The 27,522-nt window shown below is 46.8% G+C and overlaps 1 protein-coding gene across 8 annotated transcripts in view; it reads right to left on the reverse strand.

Moving 5' to 3' along the window:
• Positions 1-199: 199 nt before the first annotated feature.
• Positions 200-27,522, reverse strand: part of DCLK2 (doublecortin like kinase 2) — a 149,629-nt gene continuing 122,306 nt past the window's right edge. For 6 of the 8 annotated variants that reach the window (XM_011237755.3, XM_002929697.4, XM_034661538.1 and 3 more), the window contains 6 exons: positions 21,731-21,864; positions 21,243-21,320; positions 15,948-16,044; positions 14,748-14,828; positions 13,212-13,328; positions 200-7,956 (listed from right to left, as the gene is read on the reverse strand). In XM_011237755.3, coding sequence (XP_011236057.1) covers positions 7,726-7,956; positions 13,212-13,328; positions 14,748-14,828; positions 15,948-16,044; positions 21,243-21,320; positions 21,731-21,864 — 738 coding nt within the window. In that variant the 3' untranslated portion in view covers positions 200-7,725. Of the gene's footprint in view, positions 7,957-9,364; positions 9,378-10,239; positions 10,321-13,211; positions 13,329-14,747; positions 14,829-15,947; positions 16,045-21,242; positions 21,321-21,730; positions 21,865-27,522 lie in introns of all 8 variants that reach the window. The other 2 variants (XM_034661540.1, XR_861308.3) reach the window with 2 other exon arrangements.

A 27,522-nucleotide genomic window follows, 5' to 3' on the forward strand; every position in this document is an offset into this window, starting at 1 on the left:
CCCCTCTCTCTCTCTCTCTCTCGTAACTTACGTAAAGGGGTCCCCTCCTATTTTCCAACGTTCAGCTCTTCTCTCTCTAAAAGCAAAGATTTGGAATGGAGCAACTCAGTTTGACAGAAAAATTATTAAAATGGCATTTGTAATTGAATTTTTCAAAATATCTTTCTTTCCACTTCTAATTTAAAACATTGGTTAAACAATTCTTTGCAAAGAAACTCTGGTTTAGTCCCAGATTTTGAACAAGAACCAATAAGAGACTCTCTTGAAAATAGGAACATGGACCGTGGCCAGACACCTCCCTCTTATCAAGACTTACACTGATGAGAACACTAGACCTATAGCTAAGATCCACCACTGTTTTATAAACCATAAAGAAAGAAAAAGTAGATGTGAGAATATACATTTTAGATCAAAGAAAAACCCAAGTTACTGGTAAATTAAACATCCTCGTTGTTACCCTCCAGTATTGTACTTTGGAAACTTTAGGGAAAATGGTAGAAGAAAATCTGGAATACCTCCATCCTCTGCCAAGCATCTGATACTTCAGCTACCCCATTTCTACAAGCTTAAAGCAAAGTGAATACAGCAGCTTCCTCTTGGAGCCTAAGAAGAAAATTGGTGCCTCCACTGCCTTTATTGGTTTTAAAACTCACAACTATGGCAAATTAACAAAAACATAATACACATTACTTACGTATGTATTACTTACATATTCCTTTACTCATAAAACAAATATAGCTGGTGTCAACACAAGGGCTAAGACAGAATCTGTTTACCATATTTGTTAGGATTTATTCAACATTCACTTATTTTAACCAATGTTAGCTACTTGAAAAAAAATTACTTCAAATAAATTTAAACCAATGAGGGGAAAAAAGTCAAAGTTGAGGTGTTCTGGGATGAAACTGGATGACCTATGCAGACGGAAGCGTGGCTGGCAGCACACTCACTAAATGGCTGCAGTTGAAAGTGTGCTGTGTTCCCTTTACATACAGTAATTTACGGCTGGTTTTAAAATGCGCTGCCTCAAGAAATTCAGATTTTCCTCCCTGATAGTATTGATTCTTACTGAAACGCCACTAATCAAGTCCTTGAGGATCTGTAACTTAAGAAACAGCACACTGGATCTCTGGGAGAAAGCAGGCGGGCTGAGCAAATACAGGGCATGAAAATTTGACAAGCACCCTGACACACACTGATGGATGATTCCCTCTCAAACGAAATCTCACTCCCCAGAGTACACCAAACAGCCATAAATAAATATTCTAATACATTAATTCAATCAAAAGGAATGATTTTGCCCGCTGAAACATTTACTTCTACTGATCAGCCTACAGGACAAGAAGATTCACAGTGACCCGCACGGGAACACCAGAAGCTGCGTGTAGGACGTGAGGGAGCTTGGAACCTGGGGCTGCCCTTTGCCATTTAGCTCCAACAGCGGAGCAGAGCCCAAGGGCCAGTGGCCTGACACACACACACCTACACCCACACCCACACACAGCCACACACACCCTTGCTGTCAGATGGCCAGTGGGGTAGCAGGCCGGTGAGGGTCACGTCTGCCGGAGATGGCCAGGAATCCCCCATACAGCCAGACAGCACTTCCACTTGACACCCTTTTCTTTGGCAAAGAGAATTGAATTAAAATAACAGGGGACATAGCTACCAACACAGGAATTTTAGGGGAGAGAGAGGTTTTTACTGGATTTCAAGAGCTCCTGGCCATACAAATCATGGGCCTGGTCTGGTCCTTCCTACTGCACTGTCCTGCCCACCCTCCATCACTGGGAAAGAACATAGCACACCAACGACACAGATTCCTTCTGCATCCACCACATGGGATGAAGGATCCTACCACTGAGCTTGCTGGGGAAGCTCGGCTGGTTCCTGAGGTGCATTACAGGTCATGGGGTAGCAGCCAGCCCCCCAGCTTCATCTCATCATATGACCTCATATTAGGCCAAAGCATGTTCACAAACAAGAAACGAGGACGTGCCGTGAATCTCAAAACCTGCACACACCGTGCCTATCAGCAACTATGCCAGTGCCTGTCCTTGGCTCTTTCTGCCCCACTGCTGGGGAAAGAGAGTTTTCTACTTCAACTAGGAGAGCAACCAGCCCCACTACTCCCCTTTTTTGTAGCAGAAGCAAGCTGGGAAGTTTAAAAACTTCCTACACTGTAAAACGGAAGGAAAACACTGTAAAATAGCAAATCAATAACAAAGTACAAAAAATATTCGTTAAATTTTCTTTTGTCTATTTCCTCTCAGATATGTGGGGAAAACACCTTTTATATTTTCATCTGAATCAAATCTATACATAGATTTGAAGAGTTGAGTCCGTGATGCACATTTTGGGTCTCCCAATGTCATAAGATCACTATTTAAAAACCCAAGCCTGGGGCGCCTGGGTGGCACAGCGGTTAAGCGTCTGCCTTCGGCTCAGGGCGTGATCCCAGCGTTCTGGGATCGAGCCCCACATCAGGCTCTTCTGCTATGAGCCTGCTTCTTCCTCTCCCACTCCCCCTGCTTGTGTTCCCTCTCTCTCGCTGGCTGTCTCTATCTCTGTCAAATAAATAAATAAAATCTTTAAAAAAAAATAATAAAATAAAATAAAAACCCAAGCTTACTACTGATGACACACTGACACCACTCCCAGCCCTCCCTGCTATGAACCAAAAATGCAGATTGCTCAAACCAAGGGACATCACATTGTTCTAATGAAACTGAACATGGTTTGGCCTTTAGTCAAGCTGTCTTCTGGAGACAGCCAGGCTCTCCAGCAAAGGATGAAGGCAATGCACAAACGTTCCTATGAATTCTGAGACCTCAGCAGTCCTATGCCAGAAACATGTAGTGAATTACTTTCATGTCTCAAGTTGAGGAATATTTTTCCTTGCCAAAACCAAAGTTGAGTGGCGGGGGAGCTAGGCAGGCTGTTATTTCCTCATACCTGGCAGGAAGCAACTGGCTGCTTTGCAGCTCTGAACTTGGACAACTTGAAAGACATTCCCCAGACCCGACTTCATCCTCTGCACAGACAGGTGCCCAACCCTCACAACTCACCACACTCAGCCCACCGGGTTGAAACCATCTTGACCACACTGCCCCAAATGACAGGGTTTTGTCTGGGAAAGGGCGGGGCAGAAGCAAAGGGCCGGCTGTGTACCAGCTGCACCCTTTCCTTCCCCTCAGCTGTCCAGTGAGGGCACCTTCCCCCAGCTGACTGAGTTCAAGGCTGTAGGCTTTATCATAGGGTGGCCCCTTCAAATCCACTGGCCAAGACTAAGCTAAGATGCACGCACCGACTTCCTTCTGGAGAAACTACTCCCCTCGTCTAACAGAACTCCCCGCCGCCCCTGTGACCTCTCAGGCCTCCTCAATCCCCACTTTCCACCACTTTGCCAGGTGTCTCCGCCATCCCATCCCACCTCTGCCTGGGACACAGACGTCCCATCTAAAGCATGTCTGACCGCCTAGACGACAGCCCAGCCGTAAGGCCAGCCTCCCTGGGAACCGGGAGCAGCAAGTCCCGGTTCCAGCACGTCAGGATGAGCTCCTGATCCTTCCGAGTTTTCTCACGGAGTGCGGACATTCACCCCTCCCTCCCTCCCTCTCTCTCTTCTCTCTCCCTCTCTCTCGGACGTGGAATGGCTCAATGACACAGGAGGAAGTACTCTGTAAGTAAACTTCGGTGGGGCTTATTCTTTAGCAGCTAAGCATTTCCAAGGACTAGACTGTCACTCCTTCAGAAAGCAGCTAATTCTGTCACTGTGCTGCCCGTTGATTAGAGTCACATCTGACCCTTCGTGCCGCCTACCTACTAACCTCGGACCACCATCCACAGTAAGTACAATGAGTCTACACCCGCGGCTATGGAACACGTTTTCATACAGCTAGAGACATCTAGCGGACGTGCGTCTCGTTTCCCCTCGTGCCTTACGGTGCTTCCCACTAGTCCCTGGCTGCCCAGGCTTCGAAGCCCGCACCCTCTGGCTGCAGTCCCTCGGGTGAGCACTACTGCCTCGTGCGCACCACACACCTCGACGCCCTCCGAACAGACCTGCAGCCGCAGGAGGGCTCGGCTTCCAGGCCAGGCCCGCTCGTACCGGTCACGGCGCAGTTTCAGACCACGCCGATGGGTAGGCAGCTGTGTGGCGCCCCCTGGACGCTGACCGCTGCACTGGTCGCCCCGGTCTTCCCCACGCGCGGGCGCAGGTCGAGGCCGCGGGTAGAACCTCAGCGCCTCACCCTGATTTCACGTCGTGGGTCCGGATCGGTGTTCTAACCTGCTGAGTCATGTTAAATCAGCAGTCCTGTTTAAAGCCTAGGTAAGCATTCTTTCTGCATCGTCATCCACATCGTATGCACAAACAAAACAAAAAAAGAAGAGGAACAAAGACCGAGAGGTGTCTTGTCTTTAGAGCTGCAGTGGCCGGTGTGGCCGGCGTAACTGCGTGGGCTCCCGGGCACTCACCACGTGCCAATCGCCAACCAAGATGTACACACCAGATTTCAAGGATTAAAAAAATATATGTATCTCCAAGGTTTTGCTTACATTGGTTGCATGTTCAATACTGTAGAGACATTGGGTTAAATCAGATATACTACAAAATTAATTTCACCCATTCCTTTTTAATGTGCCACCAGACAATGCCAACTTCAGCGGATGACACCGTGTTTCCAGGGGGCGGCATGCTGCTCTAGAAGTCTTTCCCCACAACACCGCTGGTCGGCACCCTTTCTCTTTCCATGTGGTCTGTGCTGAACAGTCCTGTTTTCAAATTCACATTTCACAGTCATATCCATGAAAATATTCGGGGGGAGTTTTGCCAAATGGTTTCAATCCATATATTCCATGTATTTCCATACCAGAGCAAGCTTTCTGAAAAAAGAGACACCCACCCTGACCCGTGGCCCAGGCGCTGAGCCCGGCAGGCACCCCAGGACGGTTTCAGCAGGCCGCCACTCCCCTTTTTCTATCCCTTCAAAGGTCAGTTTCTTCAAAGGTTAGATCCCCTGCTGGACTAAGAGAATGAACATCCAACAAGGACCTGACACTCTCACCGTGCAGGAGCGGAGGAACCAGCAGTTACATACCTGTATTTAATCTGGATTCTGAGAACAGAAGAATGTTTTCTAAACACATGGCCAAATGAACAACTTGCCTGTGGAGTCAGAGCCTTTATTAAGGATCATTACTGAGATGACCACTCACATCCGGGCCTTGATTTGCATTCCCTCCCCCCACCCCTGACAGGGTACCTTCCAAAGAGCACCGCTCTGGAGATGAACCACCTAAAACTGCATGGTGACTGTCTCCTGCCAATCCCATGACTTGGGTAATGCCACCAAACTGTCTGATTTGCTCCTGTACCAACACACATCACTCAAGGTGTCTGTGGGATTAAGAGAACCCCAGAAGGACTGCTAGGCTGTGCTGCCACACCTGCTTATGCCACTTCCTGTCTCCAGCCCATCCTCCCCCACCATGTCCCAGGCCACGTGAGGGGGGCACAGAGGGCGGGAGCACGTGCTGGACAGAAGATGCTCCTTGGTCTTATCAGCCGACACAGCACTGCCCGGCAATTCCATTCTTAAGTTGTTAGCAAATGCCTTTGGACCTCAGTCCCAGGGAGGAGCTCAGGTTTCAGACTCTGATCCCTCCCAGAGGCCTGCTCCATCCCTACTTCCGGTGTTCTCCTCTTTCCTTGACACGAGCTCTTCCTGCACCAGTAACAAAAATATTTCCACTGGAAGCCGTGAAAGGCTTGCTCTTTAACTCCTCAGTGAGGACAGAGACGTGCAGAAGGGTCTAGGCCTGTACATCATGGCTTTTTGGAAACTGCCCTCCTCCTGAGGCCTGTACCTGCCGCAGCCGTGGGCCCGGGAAGCCCATCTGCGTTTTGTAACCGGCCTCCGGATCAAATCGTGAGCCAGCGCCAGCCTAGGAAGAAATCATCGCGTGGCTGGGGACAGGCAGACGGGTCTCATTCCCTCAGCAGTGTGAAGGAAGAGATCTGGAGCTGAAGGAGATGGTCTCAAGTTCAGCCTCGAGAAGCAGCCTTGAGAAGCCGGGGACAGAAGTGGGACCAGGCTACACCAGGGCTGCAGGCGAGCAGGCGTTAGAAGAGAACAGAAACCAAGAGCCCAAATGCACCCAAAGCAGCAGACAGGAGACAGCACAGCGTCTGAGTCAGAGACAGGGATAAGACACGGGAAAAGCTGCCCTGACTCCCTATTTCCTGTAAAGCCTGACCTTCCTGCCGTTGGTTCCACAGGATTCCTCTGCTGTACATTACTCTTCCCTAATTATCCTGAGCTCTTGCTGTGGGTTTCTGCACCTGTTACCAAATACACTTTGACCAAGATGCACTTTCACGTGCTCTTCCCAAGCATCATTCTCTCTTCCCCCTCCTCACCCGAAACTTCATAAAGAGACACCGATACACCTGCGGGAACCTGGGGCACGGAAGTGTGCTTTGATCACACATGCCCTGCAAAACAGCACCACACAATCCTTTGCCCACCCCCATCACTTTGTTCTCAAGAAGGGTTTATTGCAGGTTGGGTACACTTGTAAGAGGCAAAAGTCTAACAATGAGAATGAACTACAGGGCCCACCAATTTAGAAGATGAGCGGGTAAACCAAATCTACCAATTATGTACAATTATTAAAAAGGGCAGGGTAGTGGGGAAAAAAGGAAAAACTGCCAGCAGCCTTCCAGAAGGTTAATAACAGAGGATGTTTGCGGAGCACCTTCCTGCCCCAGTCCTGACTGTGCTTCGGCCCATGTTTCCCCAGTTGTTTCCGGCCAGCTCCGGACGACAAGCAGATGATGAAAGAGAGTCTGGTGGCTGCTCAGATGCCTGGTTTTTCCTGCTCTGCTAGAAGCCGGTTTGCTGAGGAGGAGCCACCTTGGCCCGGGTGATGCTGCATGCGCCAAGCCTCTCACGAAAAAGCCCAAAGGACAACTTCGTTAGCATTTCCTGACACATATGTGGGAAGAGTTGGGGAGAGAACACACAATGTCTAGGGAACAGAGTGACATTCCCCTGGGGTCTGTGTACAAATCAGTATCCAGTGTCGTCTTAGGTAAGCCCGGCACCCCAAGCTCTATGGTGGGCTGCTTCCCCAGGCACCCAAAAGCACTTCTCGAAGTCTGGAATTAGTGTCTGATGACCAGACTGGCCTCTTGGGTGCTCACTTCTCCATCAGAAAGCCAGCCCTCCAAACCCCATCCGCTGAGGAAGGTGCTGCGTCACGTCTCACAGGACACCCACAAAGGGACAAATGCAGTTCTAAGTTCTTCGTGAGAAAAAAAGGAACACTCCGAGTTTACTTAAATAAGGGAGAGATCTTGATTTGTCCAAAGTGTTTCTATAAAAATGCATTAAATCCCAGATAAAAGTTGCACGTTCTCCTGGTGACACTGTAAAATGTCCACTGAACCGAAAACAAGTAATTTAAAACGAGCCACTTTGAATATGTGTCACCAAGGCTACCACTGCACAGGGCCCTCCAGGAACCAGAGGGGAGAGCCCGGAGTATGAAAAGAAGCAAAGCCCTGGCCCAGAGCTCCTGGTGGCCCTCGGGGGTGCCAGCAACCTTCCCGACAGCAGGCAGCGGAGAAAGGCTCTTCAGTGAGGGGACTGCGCGGCAGGCCCAAGCAGAAGAGGGGCTTTCCAGCGGCGCGGGGGCTCCAGCCCGTCTGCCCGGGGCTCAGTCACGGTGGCGGCGCCAGGTCCCTGCCCGCTCACAGCCCGAGGCAGCAGGGGTACCAGGGGGTGTGGGAGATTCCAGAGGGGCCGGGGCTGCTGCCGGCGCGGACACAGGGGGCTCCTCGGCTGAAGCTGAGGGAGGGACTGGAGAGGTCAGCTCCATCCCAGGTCGGCTGCTGTCCTGACAGTGCTTGCTGCAGAAAATCTGCCCCTCCTTATCTAGAGCTGTGTTCTGAGGAGAGAGCAGTGGAGACAACACATTAGCCCGGCCTAGGCTTGGGTCAGAGCTGCCACGACAGGAGCGCACGAGAGCATGCACAGGACTTGGAAACAGAAGAGGAGAAATAACATCGAGCTTCTCTTCTAACAGAAGCCTAAGGGAAGAGTCGTGGCTGAGGACACCCCTCCCCGGGTAGTTGGCCATGCTTGGCCTCAGCTCCTCACTCAGCGTCAGGCAGTCCTGGATGGCAGCCTGAGGCGATCCTTGTCTGGCTCTGAGCTGGCCTGAGTTCTGAGTGCTTCTTCCCATGCCCAGATCTCATGCCCAGAAGAATCCTGGGACAATAAGCAAGCCCTACAAGAGTGCCAAGGCTCTGACAGTTAGCTTTTCTAAGGCAAGTTCTTCCTCACAGGCTGAAAAGTGACTCTCATGTCATATAAATAAGTAATCCCCCTACAGCCCAAGTGGCCATATCATCTCTAAAAGCCCGCCATCTGATGGTGCACCATTACCCATTTTTAGATCCTCCATGATCACCTGATCTGCTCTTCCTCTTCCTGGGCAGTTTTATCTTGTTACACCTCCATGTTTCGTTTTGTCTTGTTTTTTTTTTTTTTAAAGTAAGCTCCAGGCCCAACATGGGGCCTGAACTCACAACCCTGCAATCAAAAGTCGCCACATGCGCCACGGTGGAGCCAGCCAGGGGCCCCATGCCCGAAGTTTCTAATCTGCTCAACTCCTCAAGGAGCACAGAAATGGCCACAAACATGAAGAAATCGCCTTGCTTTTCTGACCTCAGACTCAGAGGTGAGACTTAAGTCTTCCTTTGCCTCAGTTTGAACACTGCTTGCTTCCCCAGTGAAGCCCAGCCTGCTGTCACCTCACTGGGTTCCAAAGGTGCTCTCAGGTCTGACCTGACCCACCTTTAGCTAAAAAGGCACAATGATCAGAAGGTGTTTTGTCATCTAACTACCCAGAGGGGAAAGGTAATACAGATTCTTCCAGTATTCTATAAGGTCTGGAGGAGACAGGAATAAACAACAGGGCCTTCTACGAGGGGCTTGCGTGGCTGCCTTGAGGGCACTCGGTATCAGCTGTGAAGCAGGCGTTCTCCACAGGCCCTTCCGAGCTCAAGCTGAGCAGTCAGTTCTTTCCGAGGACAATTTCAATTACCTGGAGGGTAGGTCACTGTGGAAAAGCCAAATCAGAAACTTAGCATTGCTCTTTAATAAGCTTGCAAGCTCCTCATAGGAGAGGAGGCGCTGAACATGGGGAGAGGCAGCATTCACTTCTTTTTCTACCTCAACCTCCCTCCTGGGTCGAAGGAAACAATTCTCCAGTTATTTCTCCTTTTCTCTTCCTGTCAAGAGACCATGTATGTGTGTGGCAGAACAAGCATCGCAGTGCAGTTAGTACATACCATTGCCTTGGACCTAGTCAGAGGGAAGCAATGCAGGCAGCGGGAGAGGCAGGAGAAGGGAGGAGAGAAGCGGGGACAGAAACTAGACTTACTTCAAACAGAAGCAACACGACTGAAACAGTTTTGTCTATCTTAAATTAAGCCCAAATCATTCCCAAATTTCCCCCTGAAAGAAACATCATCCCCCTGAGCGGGGAGAGCACTCCATGTGAATTCATCCTTTCTCAAGTTGGCTACCAGCTGCGGCGTGAACGAGGTTTCTTTAGAAACTCCCTCTTCTGCCACAAGATGGCCTCGTACCGTCCTCGAGGCTGGGATGAGCCCCCTGGGAAAAACCCGGAGCCTGCCCTGCAAAGGCACTGTCCTTTAGGTATACCACGGACAAGTCAAAGAAAATCCAAGTGCTTTTCAAAACCACGGGCCTGTCTTAAACCAAAACCTCATCCAATAGAACTCTCTTCTCTTATCCCAAAGGCACCACACCTATCTAACTGATAAAAATGCATCTTTGGAAATGTAGCTGAAGAAAGAGAACAAAAGCCTTCGCAGAGGGACTTGTCCTATGTTGTTCACAAAAAGATGCTTTTTTGTCACCAAGTGAAAACTAGCCCCGAGCAGGAGAACTCCTGGGGTCCTCCTCTCTGCACCTGCCAGCTCCTGATCTGGGAAGGCAGGCAACGCGGCAAGCTGTGAAGTTTTAAAGTTTTCCAAGGGCGTGTTTTGCTGGCTGGAAAGGCTGTCAGTAGGTACAGGAGACCCGCACCGCTGAGAAGCTGAGGGCTGGACACTGGTGTCAGAGGTCTGAGACAAGCATGCAGATTTAAGAGGGGCTGCGAATTAGAAGTTGCTCTGATTAAGCACAGCATGGTGAATACCAGAATTCTGCTTCAGGATTCTCCATAGTCTCAACTGGGTAAAGAGTGAAACTGAAGTGTCTCTCACACTGTCAAATCAAACTGTCAAATAAAACGCAGACAATAGCATCAACTACTTTTTTCCGCTGTTATTTACATGCCTGTCCTATCAGTTTCTCACAGGCGCCTCAGGCACGGACTTGGGGTTGGGGCGCGAGGGCGCAGGAACCAGGGGAGTGACGGCAGACAGTACGGCTCCGACTGGCAGCTACACAGCAGTCACCTGAGGATTCGACCCCCCGGCACGGATACACTACTTCCACGACTATTTGTCTCTGTAGGAAACCAGGTCAGCCTCACCTACGCTCCTTATGAGAATGTATGAATACCAGGGAGAGTCCTTTGTGGTTATTTTGAATATAAAAAACATTGAAAACTGTTCCTAAGGGCAGGACACACAGACACAGAGTAGTGGTGAAGAGGATGAGGAGGACAACACGAAGCATTGCAAGCTGCCCCCACACAACCATGCCCCAGGCCAGGTCCTCACTTGGGTGAGGATTAGCATGACATCCCCATGGGGGCCTTCTTGCCACTGCTTTTGGGAACGAACCCAAAATTCACAGGCCAGCTTTTTGGCCATTGAGAATTGGTACCTCCAGAGACAAGCTTTACTGATTTCTCCTGTAGGTACTGAATGTGATAATGCCACTCAGCAGTTCCTCAGAGCTAACAACCTGCAGAGTTGTGTAGGGAACATGAGGTTAGACGGGACCCTGCCAACATGCTCAAAATGACAACTGAACACACATGTGAACACACAGTCACCACTGGAATTACAAATATGAGAGACAGTCGTTCCTTCACACAACCATCCAGTTAAAGCTCAGGGGTTTGAAATGTGACTATTGATTTCCTTCATCAGCAAGTGGAAAAATACCACTTGTAAACCCTAAGATACAGGTTCTGAGAGGCTCTAACTGTCATGATACAGAACGGAGTCTATATTGAGCCATAAGGGAAAGGGCTGGATCATTCCAGAGCCTTGGTGGGGCCACAGGCCTTGGACCGTGACTCCTGCGTGGGCCCCGAGCCCATCGATGACCCAGGCAATGATGGTAAAACTCTCCTAAGCCCGGGCACAGTCCCGTAAAGGTCCTTCCTCTGGATACTATGAAGCTTAATTAACATAGTTATTAAATTTTGATTCTAAAAAACACTCTTCTTAAGGGGTTTCATTATGTGTGAAGGGTACCAATTTTTAATGTTTCATTTCTTTCTACATTTCACAGAAGCTGCCTGACAGTGCATGCGGCCGGGCTGTAACTGGCCATCCATCCCACCCATCAGTGCTCGCTCTTACAGGGCAACCTCCTGAAAATGTTCTCATGCTGTTGAGTCAATCAAGATGGTTCTTTTCTAAGTGTTTAAGCTTAATTCTGTGACAACTCTGACTTTTTCGGGGCTTTCAGCAGAACGCTGCTAAAATGCTAGAAAACCACAACTCAAGAGGCCTTCTCATCACTTCGGCACAGAGCACGCCAATGTCCTGCAACATGTCAAGAGACCCATTCTGCAAGCTCAGGCTCTGTCTGGGGGAGGGAAGCGGGGAGAGAGCACGCTTCCTCGCAGGGGAGGAATAAGGGAGTTACAAGGACATCCAGAGGGCAGCCTCCCCGGGGGTGAAAGGAGAACGACAGACCACGCGTGGTGCTGAAGGGTGGAATCTCAACAAAACCTCCCCCAGTGTTCTCTCTTCACAGCATGGCGGGGGGCGGGGGTCCCTCCAGCTTCTGTCTGGACCCAGAATCTTCTTAAGCAAAGGCTCCTAGACTACAATGTGCTAGAGAGTAAGCAACTGCTTTCCTTCTAGTCTGTAGAGCACAAGTTGAACCTTTCCAGAGGGTGAGAGGCTTCTCCCGAGTTAGAAAGCTGCAACTACGGTGATGGCCCATCACTGGCTGTCAGACACCCAGCTGGCCCGGGGTGCCACTAAGACCCAAGCTTGTCAGGGGTGGCCAAGCTCCTACTAACTCAGGCACCTGTCTCCTTAGAAAGTCTGAGTCCGAAGCCACCCCAGCTCACACTCTGGCCCTGATCCTGTGAGTGGCACGGGCAGAACAGAGCTCATGGCCCCCAACACTGGTGGCTCGGTGTCCCCGTGCCCCAACAGGAGAGGAGATGCTCCCAGCCAGCTCTAAGGCCCGACTTCAGCAAGGGCTCAGGCCTGGTTCAGCGAGCTGACTGCACTTCTGGCTCAATTTTATTCTTTCTGATTTTATTTTCCCTTTTACTAAATGTACCTTAATGTTACTTCCCTTACTTTAATGCCATATTTGATTTGTTGTGTTTATGGATTTAGATAAACTGTATTAAAAACATTCTGAAAGAAGGAAGGTCTGAAAAAATATGGGGATCGCTGTTACTGACTTCTCATAAAACCTAACCCTGAAAAAACTAGTACTTTTTTTACATTGTTCTGTACTTTTAAAAGCCACAAAACACTGACTTCTAAAAGGAATTTGTTTAACTTTAGTGGTTTCTTTTCCCAGGTCCCAAAGAATAATTCCTACCTCACACAGTCTGTTTGTGAAGCCTCGAATAGGCAGGGAGTTACTTCCTCAGACTGTAAACCCACCCGGGCTTGGGAACCCCTCTCCTCCTGAGCCACAGAGATGAGAGCAGAAGCAGCTACCAGGGAGGGCGCCAAGCCCGAGCCCGGGAGGAGAGGCCAGGGGCTCCTCGGCGCCCGGGCCCATCCGACTGGCCTGGCTGGTCCTGCACAACCACCACCCCCACCCCCACCCCCCGCCAGAACTCCAGGCCCAAGAGTCAGCCAGATGGGGGCACTCCGTGTGCCAAGCCAATCTTGAAGCGAAAAGAGGAACATGGAAAGTGCCAACTTCCATGTGAGGGAAAGCCCTTGGCTATTCACTTCTAAAGAGTCAATGTTGGCTGAGCAGTCAGGCCAGACACTGCTGCCTTCCACTTACCATGATAACCGAGACCCCGGTGGTGGTGCTGTTCTGTTTGGGGAGCGCGTTATTAAAGTGCTGTTTGAGTTTACCTGTTACTTCAGCTTGCATATTATTCTCCTGGGAGGCATCATCCTACAGGAAAGAAAAGAATCAAATACCATGATTTCTTTCTTTCTTTTTTTTTTAAAGATTTTATTTATTTATTTATTTGACAGAGATAGAGACAGCCAGCGAGAGAGGGAAACACAAGCAGGGGGAGTGGGAGAGGAAGAAGCAGGCTCATAGCGGAAGAGCCTGATGTGGGGCGCGATCCCACAACGCCGGGATCACGCCCTGAGCCGAAGGCAGACGCTTAACCGCTGTGCCACCCAGGCGCCCCCAAATACCATGATTTCTGATTCTCAAACCTAAATTGTGTTTTCTTTAATAGTCACCCCCACCCCACCATCTCTTCCTGAAAGGGCCCATCTTTACCACAGGGGTAGGGGAACAATGACCTTTTAAAAATAATTACTGTTGTGTAGCAGTCTTCTGTCCTCAGAAAGACCCCAGGCCATTTGCTCTGTTCCTTAAGCCTAGACTAAGCTGAGGAGAGAGCGCCAGTCTCCAAGAACACAAAGGAGGACACTCTTTAGGGCTTCTGAGACTCTCCCCGTAAGACATAAATCCCACAGAATTTAGTACAGATCCCTCCCGTGGAAACATCAAAATTAATGAAGAGTTTATTATTTTAATCAAGAATTCAGTTACTTGTTAGTCTTTATTGCTCATAAAGAAATGTAGCATCTCAGCTACTTGGGCTAAGACCCAAGTCACCTGGCAGGATCCAGGGAGGCTCATGCCTGACGTCAGGATGTGTGGGACCACAGAGATGGTGGAAGGGACCAGGGAGACACCCCTCCCCAATAAGCTAGCAAAAGCCCTTGGCTACATACATTAACCTCACTTTCGGAGCCTCTGGGAGTAAGGGAAATGCAAACTCTCCCACCAGCACCATTTAATGGATCACATTTACCCTAAACCCAGGGGCACCACCAACCCCAAAAGAACTCTGGTCGACATCACGCCCCCCCAGCTGGCTCCAGACAGGGACTGTGTCAGCCTCCCTACCCATAGCAGGAGGTCTCCCGTGACTCTCCTGTGACCATGTGCCATAAAGACATAGGGATCAGGGTCTGAAACACGATCATCCCTGGACAAATCCTGAAAACTCCCAAACCCCAGAAGCACAGAAGGCAAAAGGTGAAAGGCTCCTAAGAGAGCATCCCAACCAAATCTTTCACTTTGTAGATGAGGAAGACGAGGGCCAGAGAGGGCCAGTGACTTTCCCAGGTCACTCGCAAAGCAGGAGCAAATACTCCGAGATCCTCATGCCAACTGCTTTCTCGCAGAGAGCTATCTGCACGCTACTGGCTCATGAGAGAAAACAGCCAGTCCGTCAGCCATGGGACTTGGATGCAGAGCTCTGCGTGCACAAAAGCCACGGTGAGGAAGCATGCTGAAGGCTACCCAACGTACGGATGTGCCTTCCCTGAGAATGTGGGTACTTACTGACACCCAGGGGTGGCTCAGGATTTCTCCCGCAGTACACCGAGCTTCGACGTTCACCTGAAGCATCTGACTGATTAATTCCTAGAAAAAGAAGAGCACAGAGGAGACGAGGTGGGGAATTCCAGCATACACACGGAGATCTGAGTTTGCACCACATACTTCAAAGAACCAGCCAACACAGCTGCTCAGCCATTTCCACGTCACAGCTATTATCACCTACACGCCTGCGGCCTACCAGGCCATTACACACACGCGGATGTCTCGCGGCGGCAGCAGCACAAAAGAGAAGTGCTCTCCAGGGTCGACATTAAACCAAGATGTTCTCTCCTCAGAGTTCTGGTTATTATCATCATTCCACAGTGTAAACCTGCTAAGTATTGTTCCTTTTGGCAAGTCGGTATGTCTCATTCCCACACTCTGATGGGTGTCCAATACATATTTCTTAAATAAATGAAAGAACGAATGTTTAGGGCTTAGAGGAACACAGGAGGGTGGCAGGGGCAAACTGGGAAGACAGCCAGTCCAGCCGTCAGAATCTGCTTAAGAGCTTCAAGACAATTATCACATGATCTCACTGATATGTGGAATTTAAGAAACAAGGCAGAGGATCATAGGGGAGGAGAGGAAAAAATGAAACAAGATGAAACCAGATAAGGAGACAAACCACAAGAGACGTTTAATCTCAGGAAACAAACTGAGGGTTGTTGGCGGGGGGGTGGAGGGATGGGGTAACTGGGTGATGGACATGGGGGGGGTATGAAATGAGCACTGGGTATTAGGTAAGACCAATATGTTAATTTTTATTTTTATTTATTTATTTTTTAAAGATTTTATTTATTTATTTGACAGAGATAGAGACGGCCAGCGAGAGAGGGAACACAAGCAGGGAGAGTGGGAGAGGAAGAAGCAGGCTCATAGCGGAGGAGTGATGTGGGGCTCGATCCCACAATGCCGGGATCACGCCCTGAGCCGAAGGCAGACGCTTAACTGCTGTGCCACCCAGGCGCCCCCCAATATGTTAATTTTTAAAAAAATTTTTAAAAACTTAAAAAAAAAGTTTCAGAGACTATACTGTGGAATGAACTTAAAGAAGAAACACACATTAAAAGTCAAGACAGACCTGGAGCTTCAACAGCCCCACGAGACAGATGAGGGCCCCTCGACAGAAAGCAACCCACAGGAACAAACCCAGATGGGTACCTTTGCTGAGTCCGTGATGTTATCCCAGTAGGGGGCTGGAAACTCCAGCTTCCCTGCCAAGATCTGGTCGAAGAGATCTTCCTGGAGATTGTTCTCACTAGGTCAGTGACATAGAAATGGAAGAAAAACCAAAGTCATCATACAGTTTTTCAACAAAATGCTCACAGGAAGAGTGGGGTGAGGAGTCCAGTCTCTTCGGCTTGGGCATTTCATATCTCAACTGCACTTGTTATTTTTCCTTTTAAACAATGAGCTAAAGAACATTTCCATAGGCCTAGGTATCAGGGAGAGAGAGGACACAAGACTCAAGGAATGTGTTTAGTGGGTACAGTTTCAGCTTGGGAAGACAAAGTAATTTTGGAGATGGAGGGTGGTGATGGTTCCACAATACTGTGAATGTACTCAATGCCACTAAAACTGTACATTTAAAAATGGTTAGAATGGCAAATTTTATGTTGTATATATTTTGCCAAATAAAAAAAGGACTCAAGACAAAAATGGAATCCACAAATAATGTCAGTTCTCATTTCAGGAAAAACCACGTCAGCATCTGCCCTCACTTAATCTCTCATGGCAATCAGAGTGGAGAAGCAGCAAATCTGAGTCAGATCTCCTTGCCCTTCCTCTTTCCACTTTTCCAATAAAACAGCCAAGATTAGTGAAACAGCTAAGAGATGAAAAAAGGCATAAGGAGTCCAGAATCTGGATACAACATGCATGACATCATTAGCTGGAACTTGACACTCGATGAAGCTCCACCTGAAATGAAGAGCCCATCCAAGAACGGCAACTGGAACGGCCCAGGCTGAGGTGGGCGGATCTTGCGGCTGCCTCCAGGTGGGCACCCGTCCTCATGCTGGGCCTAAGTGTGCCACCCCCACAGGTGTTCTTGCACACATAGCTGGTGCCTAAGGAATCAATGAGGACTTGACTTTCGATGGAAGGAGCATGGAAATGTGCAAACACTGCTGGGAAAAAATTCAGGATGCTGGATGTCCCCAGCCTCCCAGAAAACAGAGTCACGGAGCCACCCCTTGTCCCCCTCACTCGGTGGGTGAATCAACAGTCTGAGTGAAAACAAAATCATTGGCTTTTTGGGCCATTACCCAGCCTTACTGAAGAACTCAGGACGGGCTGTTAGGGTCAAGATCAAAATCCACGAGTGGACGTTCAGTCTCAGCTGCAAGTGTGCAATCTTTCTCTTGCGAGTTCCCAGCAGGGCCCCTGTGGTCTGTTGCTCAGCGTCCGCACACAGGACCCTCCCCGGCCTTCTCCACATAGCCCAGTCATGCTAACGGCCCTCTCAGAGTAAGCAACTGTGGTGTCCATGGAAATAAGTCATTTAGGGCAGTGCCTACAGACAAATTCTGGGGCCGTCTGACGATGTGACGAACCCATTCCTGTTCAATGAACAAGAGCATAGGCAAACCTCATTTTATTTGTGCTTCACTTTATTGCACTTTGCAGATACTGTATTTTTTACACAGCGAGGGTTTGTGGCAACCCTGCTCTGAGCAAGTCTATCGGTACGACTTTCCAACAGCATTTGCTTATTTCATGTCTCTGTGTCACATTTTGGTAATTCTCACAATATTTCACACTTTCGTTTTTATTCTATTAGTTATGGTGATCTGCGATCATTGACTACAACTTGCTAAAGCTCAAATCATGGTTAGCATCTTTTAGAACAAAGTATTTATTATTATTATTTTTTAAGTAGGCTCCACGCCCAGCATGGGGCTTGAACTCACGACCCTGAGATCAAGAGTCGCAATCTCTACCTACTGAGCCAGCCACGCACCCTGTTTTTTTTTTTTTAATAAAGCATTTCTAAATTAAGGTATGTACCTTTTTTTAACTACTGCACACTATTTAATAGACTATAGTACAGTGTAAACTTAACCTTTATATGCACTGGGAAAACAGGAAATTCACTGGACTTGCTTTACTGTGGTATGTGTTCTATTGCCGAGTCCTGGGACTGCACTGGCAACATCACCGAGGTATGCCTGCAACCTGTGAGCTCTGTGAATATCCGTGGCATCTCACCAGGCCCAGCTGAATCGACCTCTGCTAGCCCATGCAGTCTGGGTCAAGAGGCACACTGAGCAGCAGAAGTCAGGCCAGGCAACCTGGCGAGGCAACAAGTCCCCAGGGCTCTCCTGGAAAGTGCTTGCCTATGAGGGTGCACAGACTCTTTCTTTCTAAGTGTCTAAATGTTTTCTTTTTCACCGTTATTTCCCTACTGACTGAACTGAGTTCAACTCTCCTTCAAAATGAGTGAAGGAGGCACATAAGAACACAATGAGATTTTACAGACATCTTTAGGAGACTGGAGGGACCCCAGGAGACCATGTTAGAAAAAGATGCTAAAAATCACCCGTTTCCAGAACTGTTCCTGTTATCCATCCTTCTCTATTACTCATCTTCCTTTTGTCTTCTGGAATACCAAATAGCTTATATTTTGTTAATATATATGGCTTTTATTTTGTTAATAAACAGCTAAAAAGTTGGAAGTGTATCTGCAGCAAGTCATTTAGGTTCTTGGTAAAATAGTCTGAGTCAACAAACATCAGCCTATAGAGTCTCAGTAATCAGACGGCACGTTTTTAGGGTCCATGCCGAGAAATGCAAGCACTTGGAGAGTTTCAGGCCACCCCCCGCAAGAACAGAAAGCTAAAAGCTAACTTCTCCTTCTAAACAGTCACAGAGTAAAAGCCACTCCGAGTAAATCTACACTGGACTTACTAACACATTCACACTCCACAACACCGCTGAGATGCTTCCGGGCACCTTTAAATCCTAAAACAACAGGAGTTTGAGCACACTCCCTCTTTTCAATGGCAAATTGTTTAAGGTCTTAGGAGGCAACTTGAAATGTTGTAAGCTCTCTCTCAAATGATGTTCAAGCACTTCATTTATGGGGGGAATGAGTATATGTTTCAGAAAAACAAAATTATCAGTACAGTTATGCAAATATCACTCTATGTCACTGGGCCCAAGGACAGACTCCTTCACCATAACTAACCTCGTGGTTGTAGGACCAGCTTCTGAATATAAGTCAGCAGCTTCCATCATGCAGCTTGACTGCTTTGATTAGCCAGACTCACCTCCAGTTCCCAGAAAAAAGCTGCTGTCCACTGAACAACAAGTCACAAGAGATACATACTACTGTTCAATCTCAGTCTCGCTTTTGTTAAAGAATAAAAAGCAAAACCAAATAAAAAGCCCGCAGACTGCCCTGGCACGTGGAAACGCTAGAGGGAGTTGTGAGCACACATTCCTCTAACCTGATCCCTGATAACCTTTCCCAACTGATCTCAACTTGGGTTAACCTAGGAGGGAAACTCTGCTATAATTGGCCCCATGATTATGTGCCGTCCAAACACACTACCCCCTGCACTTGACTAGTTCCTCAAATAGGCCATCACCCAAACCAGCCAGAACCCAATGGAACTGTAAATGTAAAATGGCCACAAATTATTCCACTCCATGAACAGACCTGGTTAATCTCTCCCATTTACTCTAGGCTCAGGTATTTGACTTCATTTGGTCACTGGGACATCAATCAACAAAGAAGAGTCAAGCAGAGACTTAGAGAGGCGGTGGGCAAAGGAGCTTGCCCTCTCTCTGGCCGCTTTTGGGAATCCTATAAGCCACCATCATGTGAAACCAAGGCTAACCCACTGAATGCTGAAAGGCACCTGACCAAGTCTTATCTGTGGTCCCCGCTGACACTGAGCCAACTACCAGGCATGTGAGTGATGGACCACCAAGTCCCAATTAGCCAGCCCAGACCAGAAGAACTGCTCAATCAAACCACAGAACTGACTGACAGCTCTAACTTTTGGAGTAGTCTGTTAGTCCGCAAAAGCTGACTGCTAAAGTGCAGCAATCCTACAGCTCGTGTAATCCAGCTAGGCAGTAGCCCTGATGGAAGACCATGATGTTAACGGCCAAGCCGAAAAAGCTTCCCACCTGCAGAAACCCAACCCCAGTCACAAGGACAAGTCCCACTTAAACACTCCATCTTGCATTTAACCTTTGTGATTTCCAGCCCTCAAAGGAGCATGTCTTCATGATTTCAGTTTATTCTTCTTGATCAGTATTCTGGTGATGGATATCTTTACACCACAAGGCTCTCAAAAGTAGAGACTGACATCTCTGTGTCACTCTTGTGTTTACTGTAAAAAAAAAAAACTGTTCAACTCAATTGAAAACTGATCATTTAAAAAAGATACACCTTCCAACTTTTCTGTAGGTTTGAAAGCTTTATAATAAAATGGTGGGGGAGGGGCAGTGAATTAAACCTATTGAACTTACTGACCTAATACCATACCATAAATACGACATCAGAGAACATGTGTTGTTTGCCATTTGATTCCCGATGCTTAGAATAGTGCCTGGCACACAACGGCTACTCAAAAGTAGTTGTAAAGTGAACAAAAAGAAGGATGAAAATGAGGAGAGCTCAAGAAAACTCAGAAGAAAATCATACCTGGCATCATTAAATGAACTTCTACTTTCAAGGCATTCATTTGCTCCAAAGAGGGAGATGGAACAGACCAAAAGAGGCACCACGGCCAAAGCTCTGCACTCCCTTCATGTACACACTGCTGGGGTACTGAGTGTGCCCTGGGCCACCTATCACACACCCTGACGTGTGGCCACCCCCGCTCCCCTCCCCCACCCAGGTGAGCTATGCGGTTACCAAGAGTAGGTCTGTTTGTTCCCAAGCCTATTTATGCTGAAAGTATTTGAAATTCTACTGCATTAAATACTATGTAAACAAATGAAATTAATTTTAAAAGAAAGAATTCACTGTTTCTATGAGTCTATGAGAACTAAGTTGAACGCTTTGGAAAGTAAGTTGTTAAAAAAAAAAAAAAAAAAAAGACCTGCTGTCAAATTAAGCAGGAGAAATGACTATTAAGAACAGGAAAAAGGTTTGTTTACCTAGAAGGATCAGACTGTTTCACAAGCATCTTTAAATCTTACCACCCTTGAAAAAGACTGAGAATGGAAATTGTAGACATTGGACAATGGGTGTGTTTTACAGAAGAATAACCATAAGAAACTCAGAAGACCATACACGAAGCAAAGGCCTTGGCCTCACATCAAAAGTGTGGTCAAGGAATATCCATTAATAGGTTGTAAATTAAGATAAAAAGTGAAAGGTATGCTTATAGAATTTTTAACTGACATTTTTATTGACTGATTGCCAGGATGAGAATGTCTGCTGATCAAAGGGAGAGAGTTTACAATTCAAATATTGTTACTCAAAGAGCCACTGACCTTCGGAATGGTGGGAATCCACAGAGAAGTATGTATGTGATCACGCCTGCTGCCCAAATGTCCACCTTCAGGCCATAGCTGGGAAAACAGAGTGGGTGGAGGGGAAGAATAAAGATATTACCCCCAAGGACCCTCCACGTTACTGGAGGACTTGCCTTTGTTTGTTATGAAAAAGGGTTTTCTCGATTTCAAAGCACTCATTTCACGCAGAGGAATTAACTGCCCTTTGGACAGAGGCATCTACTTTTCTCCCAACCCAAATACAATCTTGGGGACTACCTCCATATTTCCAAGACTGGTCTCAGGACAAGAGTCCAGGCCTATGGCTCTTGGACACAGAAGCACAGAGTCATGATTGAAGTCATGATGCACGTAATAGTCTCTCCCACCCTCCACCTTCCCAGGAGGCCCGTGAAATCGCAGCTGGAGCAGCACATACCTTTTTCCACCAAAGTGAAAGTACCAACCAAAGCCACCAGGAGTCTTACCCAGTTTCAGCAATTATTTCTGGAGCCACATAAGTTGGTGTGCCACACACTGTATATAAAGGGCCTTCCACCACAGTGGCCAGCCCAAAGTCTCCCAGTTTCAAGGACTTGGTTCCGTCAGGATATTCACACACCTGGAACAGAAAGCAGCCAACAATCAGTAGTTCCTTTTCTCAACGATTCCAAAAGTGCCCCTGGAATTAGGTAGAAATGACACAGATACGTGTATTCATCAACTAAAAAAAAAAAATACAAAAAACAAAAAACAAAAAACTCTCCCTGTGATAATAACACCATGATTTATTTTTGATGCTTTAAAGCTCTAAGTCTTTCCTTTAGAAATTTGGCATGATTGCATGAAATCTGAAAGACTGTATCTTCCATCTTTGTAAAAGGCTCCTTATCTAGGAGTATAACGATGTACGCATGCTGACACAACAGCTGGGGTGTAGGCAGCTGCTTACCCGATGTGGCTTGAGAGGCCTCTAAACTCAGAAGCAGGAAACCGACCGCTGTTGAATGTTCACGGTGTGTGAGGTACTTGACAGTCTCAGAAATGGTATTTATTAAAGTGTCCACTAAAACACTCGCACCTTTAGTTTAGAACATAAAATTCGGACTTGTTTTTTGGACAGTCAATGATGAATATAAATATTTCACAGGGGAAAATTTTGTTAAGTTTAGAAAGAAAAGAAACTTTGGGGACAGACAGCCTGAACCTGAATAACCAAGTACTCCCCCGTTTCCTGGTTGCATGACCTTCGTGAGTCACTCCCTGAACATGTTTCCTAACCTGTGAGAGATGAGAATAGCCCCTGACCCATGGGGTTGGTGTGAAGAGACCAAGCTTGGATCAGGGTTCAATGAATGCCCCTTCCTTTTCCCGGAAGGACTGGCTGATAAGGTCATGTAAGTATCATACTGGAGGCAGTTTAACTATGCTGGTGAAGATGTGAATGCGCTTTGGTTACATGAGAAGCAATCTTTCTAGAAAACATTTCAGCAACATGTAAATTTCTTAAAAATTATTTATGACCCTTGATCCAGTAAATTTGCTTCCAAGAACCAACCCTAAGGGAATAGAGATGAACCCAAAGGTTACACACAAGCCCACCAATCTCAGAATTTATGTTTTTAAAAAACTGGAAGGAACATAAATGGTGAACAGGACAATGACTTCATAAATCATGGTACATTCCTATAATAAAATACTATACAGTCACTAATAAGCACATTTCAAGTAAGTATTAATCCTATGGAAAATATTCACTGTATTACAGAAAAAAAGAACATTCAAAATTATATACTAAGTACAATACACCAAAACCTTCAGCTTATTTTAGGTGGTAGCACTGAAGATTACTTTAGCTTTCTTCTTTATACTTTTTCACTAGTTTCCAAAATCTTTACAATGAACATGTATTGGTTATATAATCAGGAAAAATTAATGTTACATATAAGCAAGCCTTCCTTATGGGGTCAAAGTCTGAAAGTTACATTCTAAATAGATGGTTTTTAGATTTAACTGTGTAAACTTTAACGTGCTTACCTAGTCATCTCCCGGATATCCATTTTGAGAATGATGAATTTCAGAGAATAACTGCAGAGATCTAATCTGTAATGTCTTTCTCTACTTTTATATTTTTGTTCTATTTAGTTTGCTTTTCCTCATATTTTACTATGAACTGAACCAGACCCTCACGCAAACCACTTCTTACTAAAGGATGAACAATTTAGAAAATTATGTTTTTTCAAGATAAGCATGTTAATAACATCTTCCATTAGTCTGATACTTAATGGGGGGGAGTGATTTATATAGTACAGACATCGTGAAAAAGCATCACAACCTCAGGGCTTCCCCATGTCAGTGACATCCGATCTGTAAGGCATTTAAAAAGCAAGACACTGAAATGCCTTCCTTACCTGCGATGTCCGCATCAGTTTAAGAAGAATGTTTTTCACCTTAGTATTTTAGTAACTGCTTCCACATTTATGTACTAAGTATACATCCCCAGCACACATCTTTATGACTTTCAAGTTTCAGGGGAGTAATGTGAGGCTGCTGAGTCCCTCACCGATATTTATCACTCTGAATCAGCCACGACTCAGCAGAGGCATATTCAAAGCTACTAATGATTTAGCCTGAAGCAAGAGAAACCAGGTTCTCAGTCATGCCAGGGTCTTAGGATGACTTTCCATCCATTATGTTTAATGTAAACATTAACGAGAACAATCCGATATAGAGAATTACAGTTAGAATTTATGATGCATTTACTGAAACCCGGACTTCAGAAATTCCCTAAGTAATTGCAGTGATAAGAACATTCTAAGCAACATTATAATTTTAAATGTCTGTATCATGAAAGCAAAAAAAAAAAAAAAAGTTTCATTAACGTCATTGCTATTTTGTTTTTACAAGTTTAAAATACACTCATTAGGTACATTTTTTTTTTTTTTGAAAAATCGTGTTTACTTTAGACATGCAATTTATGGATGCCCAGGGGTATTTGAGGGTTATTGTCAGATACTCAGAAGTCCCCAAAGCCCCATTTCTCATATTCCCTATAAGGAATTCAGAGACAGATGCAGGAGCATAAATAGAAAGGTACTGGGCAGTTCATAATCACTGAATTATGTCTGGGCAAGTGGCACTCCTTAGCTAAACATCAAAAGAGAAGTGTCATAAGGAGCAGACAAGCCCAAAATAATACTTTATCTGATTCATCTCTTCCCAACACTAGACACAGAGGCAAATATGTGAAAGATAATATGAGTCTGTTTCAAAATCTTAGCTGGAGACTCTCTTCAAAGCAGGAATATGTATAAATCTATACATACAGAGGCACATTTGTGACACTGCTTTAACAGACTGACGCTGACATACACACATATGGCATTGCTTTGAGAGGCTGATCTTAAGAAAGAGCTGAACGAATATGCAGAGGGACTCCAAAGGCCTTCTGTTCTGGCAGACCGCTCCGTTCTCGCCCCAGTTACCGACATCCTCACAGAACTAGAGAGATTCCAATGTTTTTTCCACACATTATCTCACTGAACCTCAGTCAAGATTCACCCCCCTGGGTGAATAGGAAAATAACTGTTCTGTTTTACAGCTGAGGAAACTGAGGCACAGAGAACTCAAGTTCCTAGTAGCTACCAAGTGGGGACTGCAACCAGTACCTTTGCCATCCCACGGCACCATCCTGCAACAGGTCTGAACGTGAGAGAATAGGCCTGGCAGAACCCCGACTACAGCCTGCACCCACACACACATGCTGAGTGAATCCCGACAATCACGACTGTGAGAACTCCAGCCCCACGGTGTTCAGATGCCCCACCACCCGCTGCAAGGTGCTCTGTCAAAAGTTGCGCTCAGAATGCAAAAGTTTAAAATGAGGAATGCAGATCCCACATATGAAGTGAACGCTGCATGTTCTCTAAATAAAATGTCAACATCATGATTTAGACGAGCTTCAAATATGAGAAACCAACCCTCTTCTCTCCCCGGTCCCCAGAACTCCTGGAGAAGCAGAATTTATCACTGGTCTCTCATAGTTAAGTCTGACAGGGCACCACCAGGCTGTAACTCACAGCGTTAATGGCCACCCCTGTGCTCCCTGACACAGCAACCCATACATCTCCGCTGGCAGGGTTTTAAATTATGACCCTGCTCCCAGAGAAGGGGATGCAAATCAGATGTCTGAATGCTCTGGTGCTTAACAACAGAATTCGTCTTCAGGGTAGGAAGAGGCTGACAGTCACTCTGTTGTATTTACTTTTAGTGCCTCAATGGCACTTTCTCATCCTAGGGCAACACCGACCTGCTGATGACACGTACAGTCTGCAGAGTGGTCTAGTTAAGTTCTCAATGGCAGCCACATATTTTACTTGGATATGTGCAGCTAAGGGCTTCCAAGCCTGACCCTTTTCTATCACACATTAGCCTCATACAGACGTCCATTTTATCATCTTCTTCCTTCCCCTCCCCTTTGGGTCACAGAGTGGGGTTGCTGCCGGCCTTGAAGACGGGTGAAGACTCATCCAGGGCAAGTTAGACTGGATGAGGAAGTTGGTTCCAATTTCCTGGTTACATTCTGAGACAGGTCATGTTGGAGACCCTGGTCTCCATCATGGGACAAGAGAAAAGGAGGCGGTGTTAGACTCAGATGTCCCACACATTGTGAGTGGAAAACAAAGAAAAGGGAGGTGAGAGTGGAATCAAGGAGAATGGACATTCCCTGGCTTGCAGGTGAGTTCACTACAGCCTCAGTCACCTTCCCCATGGGGCCTCAGCAATCAGAGCTGCAGAAGGGGGGGGGGCGCTCCACAGTAACCTATTGTCCTTAGGGACCTGTCACTCCATATTTCCAGAAAATGTCCATAGCCACCACCACTAGGGTGAGGTGCGCCATGCAGCAGGGAGAAAGGAAGGAGGCATCCTCATTAATACCACGGCATGTGCGTGTGGCCACAGTCAGAGAAAGCCCTGTTACTTGCTTGTGAAGCCCCTGGCCAGCCTCAGTCCCGTGGTGGAGGAGCCTGGGCTGACAGACGCTGTAAGGTCATAATAGCTAAGAAGACTGTTTTGAGGAGAGAACACCATATCCTCACTTCTATCCTGAGGCCCAGTCTACAATTCTGTCTCCATTCCTCCTTAGAGTTCATAAAACCAAGTCTATATTACATCTTGTTTTACATAGAAAGGATATTTATTTTCCCAATAGGAAAATCTAGACATGAAACATAACTCAAGGCAGAAGATGGTAAGAAAAAAAAAACAAAAACTTCACATACTTCTAAGTGGATACTCAGAAATCATCAAATGGTATTACCAAAAGGGGAAAATGGATTAGCAGAAGGTCCCCAGGATGACCTAAAAGCCTCAACTTCAATGCATATTCCTCTCAACAATTATTTGCACAGTGCAAGTATGAGACAAGCTGTAGACTGGAGTTCAAGTGCAGCCGCTAGTTAGTGAGTGACTGCCACGCTCATTCACCAACCATTTACTCCACGTCCACCATGTGCTTCCATGGCACTGTCCAGGGCACTGGCGACATGAAAATAATGGAGACACAGACCTTGCCCCTAATGGTGCTTATCTAGAGAAGGAGTCACTCAAGTACATGAGAAACTCAACCACGCCAGAACATGGAGAGCAGAAACTAGAGGTGGCCATGACTGACTCTGTCTGGGGAGTCAGGAGTGATGTCAAAGAAGACAAGCCTTTTGCTCTGTGTCTTATGAGAGGAATACGTTTACGGCCACACTGCCAGGAGAGAGGACATGGCAAATGTAGACCAGTATGGGAATAAGCAATAATAGGTAATGGGGTTGATAAAGTTAAGTCTTAACTAATGGCTGGGGATGGGAAAAATTAGAATTTGGATTATCATGATACAGAGTACTCAGATAACCCCACCTCCTAAGCAGTAATGATGACAATACTCTGCCCTGAAAGGTGGAAATAGATGAAAAACTGGTCTTTTGTGTGTATGGGGGGGATGTGTGCTGGTCGAAGTCCCTAATCAGCTTCTCTAAAATTCTTCTACCGTGTGGACACAAAGGTTGGCCCAATTAGCAAGCTGTGTTTCCATAGGCCACCATGGAGGTGTTGCTAAATATGGCATGAAGGTTGAGTGCCACTCTAGACAGATGGGTGGGGAAGGGTTAGTAACAGGAGAGGAGGCTGGAAGGTAAATTGGGACCAGATTATGAAGCCCTCTGAATGCCACAGACTTTCCTCTATAGAACAATGGGACGCATGAGATTTTTCAGACAGAAAAATGAGC

Source organism: Ailuropoda melanoleuca, chromosome 5 (assembly GCF_002007445.2).
Source record: "Ailuropoda melanoleuca isolate Jingjing chromosome 5, ASM200744v2, whole genome shotgun sequence".
Taxonomy (NCBI): Eukaryota; Metazoa; Chordata; class Mammalia; order Carnivora; family Ursidae; genus Ailuropoda; species Ailuropoda melanoleuca.